Raw genomic sequence first — 11,611 nt, 5'->3', positions numbered from 1 at the left:
ATGTGGCCGTGTTATCCCACACACACACACGCACACGCACACGTGGCTGTATTATCTCCAGGGTGCAGGCAGAACCCCCACACACACACACACACTCACACATGTGGTCGTGTTATCCCACACACACACACGCACACACATGTGGCTGTGTTATCCCACACACACGCACACACTCACGCACACGTAGCTGTGTTATCATCTCCAGCAGATGTGCAATAAGCAGTGAGCAATTTCAAAGTGCAGGAAGAAGAGGAGAGAAGGGCATGATGAGGCATCACCAAATTGCAAGTGCCTGTTTTGGCTGCAGGGTGCAGCCAGGCCTCTACTGCTCTGCACCGGGATGCCAGGGCCATTCATTCCAGAGGAGGAGGCAGAGCCAAGGGACAGATGGCCTCAGACCCCACCTGCCCCAGGGCCCCAGGCTGTGGTCTCTAGTACAGGACACAGGAACCAGACTGCCTGGCTCAAATCCTTGCTCTGCCACTCACCCGCCCCAGTTGAGTGCCCCTAGGCAAGTGACTTAACCTCCGTGCCTCAGTTTCCTCATCTGTCAACAGAAGCATCTCATCCAGCCATGGTAAGGACCAAATGAGTTAACACACAGGATGGGCTGGCCATGATGACTATCCCTGGACTAGGAAACAACCGCAGAACTTTCTAGAACTATAGTTTTGAAGCATCCCATTTTCAGAATGGACTTTTACACAGAATGGACTGTGGAAGCTCGAGCCAGAATTTCTATCGGCCTTAGGGTGATAATTTGTATATAGGCCAGGGAGGTTGGGGATTAGGTCCATCACACAAGAGTCCCGGTCCTAGAAATTTACCTATGACGTAGACCCAGAGAAGGGGAGAGGGAACTTTAGCATGAAGACTGTCGTGAGATGGTTATCCACGAGAGGTCAAGGGTGAAGGAGCAACGCACCCAGGCCCCTGCAACAAGTGGAGAAGCAAGGAAGCAGAGCCCCTGCAGGCTTGTAGGGACCGTGGAGAAACACTCACGGCACATTGGCTGAAGACAAGAAAGCAGGTGGCATGACCGCGGCCACACCTCCGGGAAAGGAGAAGCCACGGGCACTGACAGAGGAAACACAGCCGGTCCTCCTTGGGATGAAGGGGTGTGCGTGAGCTTTCCTACTTGAGTCACAATACCTTTAATGCCACTACCAATTTTTTAACAAGATAAAAATGGGTCATGTATGGAAATACAGATGCTGCTCAGGTACAAAACATCAAACAGTGAAAGCTGGCCTGGCCAGACGCGTGGGGGGACCCCACGGCCAGATGACGGGCTCTGGCCTCGCCTCCTCGATCCTGCCTTGCCTGTGCCCAGGTGCCTGAACTCTGCAGGAGAGGGGCACCAGCACGTGCGGGAGGCGCTCAGTCCTTGGTGCTCGGCCTCTGCTGTGAAGCCAGAGGCATGTGGCTGGCGGAAGTCTGCGGGAGGCAGATGACTGCCACCAGGTTGTGATGACCCGCGCACCTGGCCACATGCACAGTGAGCCCGGGCTGCTGTTCCCAAGGCCCAGGGAGACCCACCGCCCCCACTGTGACCGCTGGACTCTCCCCTGGGTTCTCTGAGACCACTCAACCCGCCTTGGCTGAAACAGTTCAAGAGAAATGTGTGCTTCTAGCCACCGGGAGTCCCAGCTGACAGGACATACCAGGCTCACAGATCTCAGGCTGCGGGACAGAAGACAGATGGGCCACCGGGCGGAGCTCCCAAGGGGAGGCAGGAGGGGAACCTGGATGAGGCAGGGCTCCTCCAACGCGGCAGAGTGGCGTCTGCACCCCCGTGCTTGCGGCACAAGACAGCACAGCACGCCTTTCATGGTTATCTCTGCCACAAGGAGAGAACCAGGACAGCCTTCTAGTTTCAACTCCTACAGGTGAAAATTTCTTATAAAGAACTAAGTGGCTGCCTTGCCTACACACGTTACCGTGAAAAAACCCAGCCTCACTTTTTACTTTTCCTTCTTTCTCTTTTAGAGACAGGGTCTCACTTTGTAGCCCAGGCTGGAGCATGGTGGAGTGGTCATGGCCCACTACAGCCTTGAATTCTTGGTTCAAGTGATCCTCCTGCCTCAGCCTCCCGAGTTGCTGGGACTACAGGCATGCGCTCCCATGCCCAGCTGATTTTTGTTAATTTTTTGTAAAGATGGAGTCAAGCGATGTTGCCCAGGCTGGTTTCAAACTCCTGGGCTTAAGCCATCCTCCCACCTCGCCCTCCCAAAGGGCTGGGATTACAGGTGTGAGCCACCATACCCAGCCTATTTTTAAAATGTGTTTAAAGACAGGGTCTTGCTCTGTTGCCCCAGCTGGAATGTAGTGATGCAATCACACTCGACCTCAACCTTCTGGACTCACGCAATCCTCTCGCCTCAGCCTCCCGGACTCACGCAATCCTCTCACCTCAGCCTTCCGGACTCACGCAATCCTCTCGCCTCATCTTCCCAAGGAGCTGGGACCACAGGCACCACCACTATGGCCTGCGTCAAACTCAGCCTCTCTTATGGTTCAAAAATCTTCTGCTATATTGTTAAAATTTTTCAAAGTTACACAAAAGTAAAGAGAACTGTGCAGTGAATGCCATGTGCCCATCTCCAGACTCTGGCCATTATCAGCTCCTGCCCATTAATCTGGTTCCTCTAGGCTCCCCCAACTTCCACCCACCCAGGACTCCTCTGATGCAAATCCCTACTTTCCTGCTCTATCTCTGGTTCGGGACAGCTGGGGGCTTATGGGAAGCAAGGCTGACCTGTGCTATTACAGTCCGGAGAGCGCCGAGGGTCTTACCTGCTGCTCACACAGCAGCGTGCTCAGGGCCTGCCGGCATGGCAGGATCATCATGGGGAAGCCTACGGCCACTGACATCACGAAGCCTACGCGGAGCATCTCCGTCACCAGGTTGGAGGGAAAGTGCATGAGCACGTTGCCGGCCGTGGCCTCGGTGAAGCTCACATAGCCGAAAAATCCCACCTGTTGGAGAATGAGAAATGGCAATGTGGCAGACGGACATCCTAGTCTGAGTGGCACCTGTCGCAGTGGGCAGGGCATGGGGGGGACCCGTGCCCTGCCCCCTCAGAATGGCCTTCAATCCACTTCACAATGAAGCTTCTGCAAGAGACGGCCTTTGGGGGCAAAGCGCCATTTGGCCTCCTCCTTCTTAAAATCTTCAGTTTCTGTAAGGAACATGCCCACTTCTTTTTTTTTTTTTTTTTTGAGACATTTTGTCTTGCACTGTCGCCCACGCTGGAGTGCAGAGGCACGATCTCGGCTCACTGCAAGCTCCGCCTCCCGGGTTCACACTATTCTCCTGCCTCAGCCTCCCAAGTAGCCAGGACTACAGGCGCCCGCCACCGCGCCCGGCTAATTTTTTGGTATTTTTAGTAGAGACGGGGTTTCACCGTATTAGCCAGGATGGTCTCGATCTGCTGACCTCATGATCCGCCCACCTCGGCCTCCCAAAGTGCTGGGATTACAGGTGTGAGCCACCATGCCTGGCTTTTTTTTTTTTTTTTTTTGAGACGGGGTCTCCCTCTGAAGCCCAGGCTGGAGTGCAGTGGTGCAATCTCGGACTCAGCGTACCTCCGCCTCCCAGGTCCTGGTTCAAGCAATTCTCCTGCCTCAGCCTCCCGAGTAGCTGGGTTTCCACGCATGCACCACCATGCCCAGCTAATTTTTGTATTTTTAGTAGAGACGGGGTTTCACCATGTTGGCCAGGCTGGTCTTGAACTCCTGACCTCGTGTTCTGCCCGCCTTGGCCTCCCAAAGTGCTGGGATTACAGGCGTGAACAACTGCGCCCGGCCGAAACATGCCCATTTCTAGAGAGAATTAACAGAGGTCTTGCAGAGTCGGTAACAGTGGCTCGGACAAAGTGCCCTGGGAGCAGCCCTGGTGCCCGGCTCCTCAGGTCAGGAGAGCTTCCTGGCCCAGGGTGGACCCACGCTCACGGGACTGGTCCTGGAATCATGGAAGCTGATGGAGCTGCCCCAGGTCCCCACACAGCCTCCAGACACTGGGATGGGAACAGAGAGAAGAATCCAGCCGCACACAGGGCCAGGGCCGTGCCTGTGGCAGTCCCAGGGGGCACCGCAGCATGTCATGCTGGCATGACACAGGTGTGGAGAGGGCATGGCAAGGCTCTTACCATGACGTAGAAGGTGGTGACCACATTGAGGGAGGAGGCAAATATGGAGCTCATGGTTTTCACCGACGGCTCATCCAGGCTGTCGTACGTGGGTAGCACCTGGCTGTACAGAAACAGGCCATTTCACAGCAGACCCGAGACAGGCACGCCCTCCCCAGCGGCACCACTTCCAGGACCTCTTTGCAGCCCAGCCGAGAGTCTCTGACCTTCCTTCATGCAACATTCTCCACACACTGAAGTCCCAGCGCTGAGGCCAGGATTTCGTGATGCTGAGGACAGGAGCGTTGCAGCAGTCCCCACTCAGGACACCCCCCAGAGTGTGCGCCACGCGAATGTTCCCCAAGGCTAGGACGACAGGCTGCTGCTCCACGCCAGGGAACGGGCACTGAGAGTCAAAGCAGCCAGTTTACAGGGGAAGCAGCCAGAGGAGGCTGCTCAGAGAATCGCTGTCAAAAGGAGAGAAAGTTAAACAAACACCCTGCCCCGGGCGGCCGGCCCATCTCAGCGCCGCCATCTCAGCGCCTCCGCACAGGAATGATCAGAGTCGGCACAGACAAGGAGACGGCCTGGGGCGCGATTCCCTGCTGCAGCCTCTCACTTGTGTGATGAGAAAACTGGCTTCGGTCCCACGGCCTAGTGCCAGGAGTATGGTGCTGCTGGGGGTGGGAGGGACCCAAGCCACCGGCCAGGCAAGGACATGACAGCCCTGAACAGGCAGCAGACCCATCTGAGGGATGTGCACAGGGACCTGAGCCCCTGGAGAGGGGTGGGCAAGACAGGCAGGGAGAGGCTGGGGCCATGGAGCATCTGTGTGCAGCCGGGGAGAAGGGAGCCAGGCCAGGTACACGCCAGAGCACACTGAGAGCCACTCTGCCGTGGGGCTGAACGAGGACTCTGGAGTGGGAGTCCGGGGGGTGCTCCTAGGGTGTCCAGGTGGCCATGGCCATGGCTGTCCCAAGGCAGGGGCTCAAGGGCACAAAGGAAGCTGGGTGGCCAGGGGGAGGGCGGGATGCAGAAAGCCAACAGCCAGTAAATGGACCAGCATAGCGGCCAGCGGAGCCAAATCCCAAACCGCCTTGAAGAAAGTGGAAGAAAAATAGGACATCCTGACTTTATTAAAAATCAAACCAGGCCAGGCACAGTGGCCAATGCCTGAATACCAGCACTTCGGAAGGCCGAGGCAGGAGGATCACTGGAGCCCGGGAAGTCGAGGCTGCAGTGAGCGGTGATCGCATCACTGTACTCCAGCTTGGGTGACACAGCAGGACACCATCTCCAAAAAAAGGAAAAGAAAACCCAGCAGACTGACAAGAACAAGGGAGAAGGCCCTGCCAGCGGCTGCTGGTGTCCTGCTGCCCAGGTCCTAGCACACCATCCCATCAGGCTGCCCTCATCACGGAGTGCCATCAACAGCAGTCGGGGACCCCGCAGGACATGAGCCTTCCCCTCAGCCCAGGCTACAAGGGAGCTAAGTGGCCAGTGCCTGTGCACACAGCCCCAGGAGGCTGGCAGAGAAACAGGAAAAATACCCACGAGGTCTCCATGGCCCTAGACACACAGTTTCAGGACTTCCCAGTGTTAAACTGTCCTCTGGCTGGAGCTGAGTCCATACCAGGGAGTCTCGGCTTGAGGGGACCAGCGTTGGTGCCCCGTGACACGTGCTTACCCCCGTCCCCCAATACACACTGTGGGGAGTGGCCCCCAAGGAAGCCACGGACACTGTGGGCAGGGGTGTCCCCGCACGTGGGGTGGCCAGGGTGGAAGGCCAAGCCCCAGGCTCCGCTCCAATCCTGACCACCTACCCCAGGGACCCCCGGGATCATCCCTGGAAAGAAACAAGGTAGGAGCCACAAAACCTCCTGGCCACCTGCAAAGGAGTTCCACAGACTGGGGACGTCCTGAGCGCTGGCCCACGGCCCCCGACAGAGCATCCCTGGCCCGCCCACCTCGCAAGGCAGCCTCTGAGGCTCAGGGCCTACCGGAGTCAAGTGGAGCTCTTGGGTGTGTGGCCTCTGCCCCGCTGTGAGCATGGAGACCCCAATCTCCAGACAGACCCTGCCCTCCAGGGCCTCCTGGGCTCCGTGCTGCCCCGGCTGCTTCTCTGGGCCTAGGACAACCGTTCTGCATAACCAGGTATGCATTTACCAGAAACGGCCAGATAGTGAAGGCACAGGGAAGGCCTGGTCCCAGCTGGCATCCAGGCCAATCACACAGGCAGGGGGCGCGGCCGGCCACCCCAGCAGGGACAGGCAGTCTGGCGGAGTGATGCTGTGGGAGGGAAGAGATGTCTCGGCTCTCAGCAAATATTCCTGGGCTCAGGGGTGGGGAGGTCAGCACGGCGGCCAGCACAGGGGTGGGGAGGTCAGCGCGGCGGCCAGCACAGGGGTGGGGAGGTCAGCGCGGCGGCCAGCACAGGGAGGGATGTCCCTGCCTGGGAGAATGTCAGGTGAATCTGTGGGCCCGCACATCCTCGGGGAGGGGCAGAAGGAAAGCTGCACTTGGTGAGCCACACGCTCCAGCGCTTCAGAACCCGGCATCTGACCTCGGAACCAGACCCAAACAAGGTGCACTGGCTGCTACGTGGCCACCACCAAAAAACCCCAGCTGCAGATTTATTTCTAAATATGCAAACACGAGACACAAAGGGCAACTGGTAACTAGGTACGCAGCGGAAGAATGCGGCTTCTGTCACCGATCATAATGGGATATTAAACAGCAAGACTGGGGCGCGTTCTGGTGGAGACGGAGCTGCCAAGAGAGATGCTAAGTGGGAAATGACGATTTGGATCTCGCATGTGGGTGTAAACACAGCAGTACGAACAAATCTCATCTGTCACGTTAGTTTACGATTGGCTCAATGCATGCCCACTAACGCTACAGGGGCCGCTCTGCCAGCCCCCCGCACGCCGATGCTCTTTTCCCGTCCGCGCCGGATTTACGCCTCTCTTTTCAGCCGGTTACCATGTTCCAACCGGGCATGAATCACTCGCTCTTGTCATTTTGGTGGAGAAGGTAATGCTGCTGGAATTATGGAAGAGCCCGACCCGCATTGACAGAGCTCTGCGTGCCAGAGAGAAAGCAGGCTCGCGCATACATGCAGGCCTCCAAATGCATCCAGCAGCCGTCTGAAGTCAATGTTTGTGCAATTTCCTTTTAAATATTCTCAGAACAGCTAAATTCTGGCAAAATGCTCAGGACTCTGTGCAGTCAGATGGCTGGGCTGTTGCTGCATCCCCCACAGCCAACGCTCTGCTTGTGGGGATCTGGCAAAGCAGGGACTCTCACCAGCTAGTCCCAAACATGTCCCAGGAATAAAGCCGATATACCTCCCAGTTAAAATACAACTATCTCCCTCAACCTGTGGGGGAAAGGTCATCACTGAACAAGACATCACTCTTCAGCAGCCAGCAAAGAGGGATCCCAGTAAACGAGAAAGAGGGTCCCATCTCCCAGCAGCTCGCCCTCCCCTATCACAGAGCCCACCTCCACCACAGGCCACAGCAGGACACTTACGACTGGCAGGCGAAGGACATGCCGAAGATGGGGATGCAGCGGAAGACGCCCTCCCAGCGGACATAGCTGACCCGCTGCAGCCACTGCCCACTGAAGAGGCCGTGCTTGAGAGAGGAGAGCACAATCTGCAGGGGTAGCGGGGAGAAAGCACGGGGCAGGTCAGGACGCAGGCGGGACTCAGCATCCTGGCCCACACGCCGCTGGGAAGCAGTGGCAGGAGAGTGCAACTCTTCCCACCCACATGCCAGCCCCCCACCATCCTGTGCGGCCAGTTGGAGGCACGGAGACCCCACGCCTTTCTGGATTCCCAGTCCCTGCCTCAGAGCACCCTGGTTCATCCTGCGGGCACCAGAGCAGCTGCTCTTGCACAGGGGCTGCTTGGCGCAGACAGGAGGAGACCACTGAGAGTACACAGCCTCATCGGTTACAGAGGTCACTTTCCCACGTGGGCAGGTCCCACCCGATCCTGTGCTGTGCTAGACACGGACATCTTCCAAAAGACTGGCCCATCAAAGACGCGGCTATCTCAAGAGTAAAGAGGTAGCTGCCACCGGGCTGGCCCTCACTCGGAGAGCTAAGGAGCACTGGAGACCCTGGCTTCAGTGACCACTTGCCCTCGTCCTGGTGTAAACCCGCTGTGAGACACCAGATTCCAGCTGCTCTGGAAGGGTCATTTCTGACTTTGCCAGGGAACAGGCAGGTCCCAGGGGCTTGGGTTCTGGGGCTTCTATGGGCGGGGGCCTGGCAGAGAATGGAGGGTGTGCTGGGGGCTGTGGGTGGTATCCGTGTTCTCAGTGCCAACTCCACAGCTGGCCCCAGTTCATCCTGTTATAAATTGTCACTTACAAAAATAATAGTGGCCGGGCGCAGTGGCTCACGCCTGTAATCCCAGCACTTTGGGAGGCCAAGGCAGGTGGATAACGAGGTCAGAAGTTCAAGACCGGCCTGGCCAAGATGGTGAAACCCCTTCTCTACTAAAAATAAAAAAAAATTAGCTGGGCGTGGCGGCAGGTGCCTGTAATCCCCACTACTTGGGAGGCTGAGGCAGGAGAATTACTTGAACCTGGGAGATGGAGGTTGCAGTGAGCCAAGATTGCACCACTGCACTCCAGCCTGGGCGACAGACTGAGACTCCATCTCAAATAAACAAACAAACAAAAAAACACAATAGCTTGCCACCTTGTGTCAAAACACTGGCATTGGGCCTGGTGCGGTGGCTCACGCCTGTAATCCCAGCACTTTGGGAGGCCGAGGGGGGTGGATCACAAGGTCAAGAGATCAAGACCAGCCTGGCTAATACGGTGAAACCCCATCTCTACTAAAAAATACAAAAAATTAGCCGGGCGTGGTGGCGGGTGCCTGTAGTCCCAGCTATTTGGGAGGCTGAGGCAGGAGAATGGCGTGAACCTGGGAGGCAGAACTTGAAGTGAGCAGAGATCGTGCCACTGCACTCCAGCCTGGACAACAGAGTGAGACTCCTCAAAAAAAAAAAAAACACTGGTGCCGTGAGCCTTGGTCACAAACCCAACGTAAGACATCTTTGCATAAAGCAAGTGGACCTGGCGTTTCCTTCCCCTTGTCTGGATGACATGAAACCGGCCTCAGAGCCACCCCTGTCCTGAGCCCCAGCCTCTCCTGCTGGCCAACCGCACCTAGGTCCAGCCAGCCCCGTCTGCCCAGTGGTGCCCAGGGACTGTGAGATGAATGGCACTTCCTGGCACATCCTGCTAATTCCAACACATTCCCAGGAGGTAGCAGGTGCACACACCAGACCTGGGCATGAGCCTGCCGTGGCCACAGGAAAGACTGGGCCAGAAGCAGCCTTTCAGCGGGTGCCTGCACGCACCGCAGACTCACCACGAACATGAACACGGTGTAGAAGAGGAGGGCCATGGCGCTGAAGGACTGGATGGAGGCCATCATGTTCCGCTGCAGGCTGAGCGGGAGCACGATGCACAGTGACACGGCGAACAGCAGGAACACGCGGAAGGTGCCGCCCACCTGCAGGGAGCCAGCAGGGGTCTTGGCCACAGCCCAGACCTGCTTACCACCCAGCTCTCTGCACTGCCAGGGAGCGGGAGCATCCTGAGCCCGAAAGCCGATGGCATCCAGGTGAACAACGCCGGCAGGTCTGAGGCTGGCACGCTCGCCTGGAAGCTGCTCTCACAGCCGCTGTGCTGTGTGCAGCCTCGGACACTGGGCATTTCCCTTCCCTGGAGCCCAGCCCCGCCCCAGAGTGAGAACAGCCAGAGCAAAAGGACAGCAGCCCCCATAACACGGGAGGCCACACAGCAGCTGCGGGTCAGACTCAGCTGCCCTGGGCACAGGGCGGGAAAGGTACAGACTGCCCTGTGGCAGGACAGGCCCAAAGCTCTAGCTACAAAGGTCACTGAGAAGCACGGAAAACAGAAGGTCGAATGGGGAGACAGAGTAGAGGGCCTAGCTCCCTGGACGCTCCTTGGATCTGTCTCTGACAAGGAGCAAATCGGGTACATTCCACTCCTGGAGAGGACACCCCCGCCTCAGCTGTGGCCTCTGAAAGCCTTTCTATGCTGTTAGCACCCTAACGTGCCATGATGCCCGCCCTGCCCAGTGAGGGGCTCTGCTCTCCGGCAGCGAGGGAAAGGTGTGTGGGCCCGTCAGGGGGGCCTCTACGTGGCGGGGCCAAGCATGGAAGAGGCTACCCCAAGGTCCCTGCAAGAAGTGCTGAGTCCACAGCCCCCGGCAGCGGTGCCTCTGGATCCACCCAGCAGCTCTGGGTGACCACGGAGGCTGGGGATGCCCGAGGGCCTGGCCGCCTCTGCCCTCCAATGGGCAGCCCAGGCTGGCAGAGACTTGCTCTTCACTGTGCCCGGGTCTGAGGCTTCCCAACCCACCCCTCACCTACATGGTGTCAGACTCTGCCTGGCTTGCGTCCTCCCCTGTACCTCTCACAGACGTGACCCAGCAAAGCCCCCGCACTCCGCCAAGCCCCTGGCATGACAGCAGCCTCAACAGAAGCTTCTCTCGACCAGCATCCTGGTCTCGGTCCTCAGGAGGATCCCATGGAGGTCCTCAGAGCAGCCGTCAGCATCTGAACAACCCAGAACCCTGAACACGTCCTTACCTGAAACCCAAACAGCCGGGCAAAGAAGTTGGACCCCAAGTCGCCAATCACGACGTAGAAGGCGATGCAGGTGCCCAGCATCAGCCCGATCATGCTGCGGGGGGATGGGGGGTACAGGAAACGCCATCAGGGTGAGCTGGCAAAGCACTTGGGCAGCCTCCTGGGACCACCCCAAGCCTGGGCTGAATGACAGATGTGGTATCTTTTGTTTTTTTTTTTTGAGATGGAGTCTTGCTCTGGCGCCCAGGCTGGAGTGCAGTGGCGCGATCTCAGCTCACTGCAAGCTCCGCCTCCGGGTTTACGCCATTTTCCTGCCTCAGCCTCCCGAGTAGCTGGGACCACAGGCACTGCCACCTCACCCGGCTAATTTTTTGTATTTTTTAGTAGAGATGGGGGTTCCACCATGTTAGCCAGGATGGTCTCGATCTCCTGACCTCGTGATCCGCCCACCTCAGGCTCCCAAAGTGCTGGGAGTACAGGTGTGAGCCACCGTGCCCGGCCAACAGATGTGATTTCAAATGCGCCTCAGTTCACAGGGTATGGGCAGGTTCTGTGGCGCTCGCTGTGTCACTTGGAACGCACACCGAACGACACTCAGCTTTTCTCAGTGTAGTATTATACTCGCCTCTCCGCAGAGGCTCTAAAAGTTACAAAAATGCTCCATGATGGGCCCAGCATGGTGGCTCACGCCTGTAATCTCAGCACTTTGGGAGGCCGAGGCAGGCGGATCACCTGAGATCAGGAGTTTCAAAACCAGCCTGGCCAACATGGCAAAACCCTGTCTCTACTAAAAATACAAAAATTAGCTGGGCGTGGTGGCGGATGCTTGTAATCCCAGCTA

The 11,611-nt window shown here is 57.6% G+C and overlaps 1 protein-coding gene across 1 annotated transcript in view; it reads right to left on the bottom strand.

Annotated features, from left to right (window-relative positions):
- Positions 1-11,611, bottom strand: part of SLC38A10 (solute carrier family 38 member 10) — a 50,254-nt gene that overhangs the window by 27,020 nt on the left and 11,623 nt on the right. The window contains exons 4-8 of the mRNA XM_017879283.1: positions 10,771-10,864; positions 9,522-9,665; positions 7,665-7,789; positions 4,152-4,254; positions 2,797-2,979 (exon numbers count right to left, since the gene is read on the bottom strand). Of these exons, the coding sequence (XP_017734772.1) occupies positions 2,797-2,979; positions 4,152-4,254; positions 7,665-7,789; positions 9,522-9,665; positions 10,771-10,864 (649 nt within the window). The remainder of the gene's footprint in view (positions 1-2,796; positions 2,980-4,151; positions 4,255-7,664; positions 7,790-9,521; positions 9,666-10,770; positions 10,865-11,611) is intronic.

This window comes from Rhinopithecus bieti, unplaced genomic scaffold (assembly GCF_001698545.2).
Source record: "Rhinopithecus bieti isolate Rb0 unplaced genomic scaffold, ASM169854v2 scaffold_9899, whole genome shotgun sequence".
Classification (NCBI taxonomy): Eukaryota; Metazoa; Chordata; class Mammalia; order Primates; family Cercopithecidae; genus Rhinopithecus; species Rhinopithecus bieti.
This window is presented reverse-complemented; position numbering and strand designations above follow the sequence as displayed.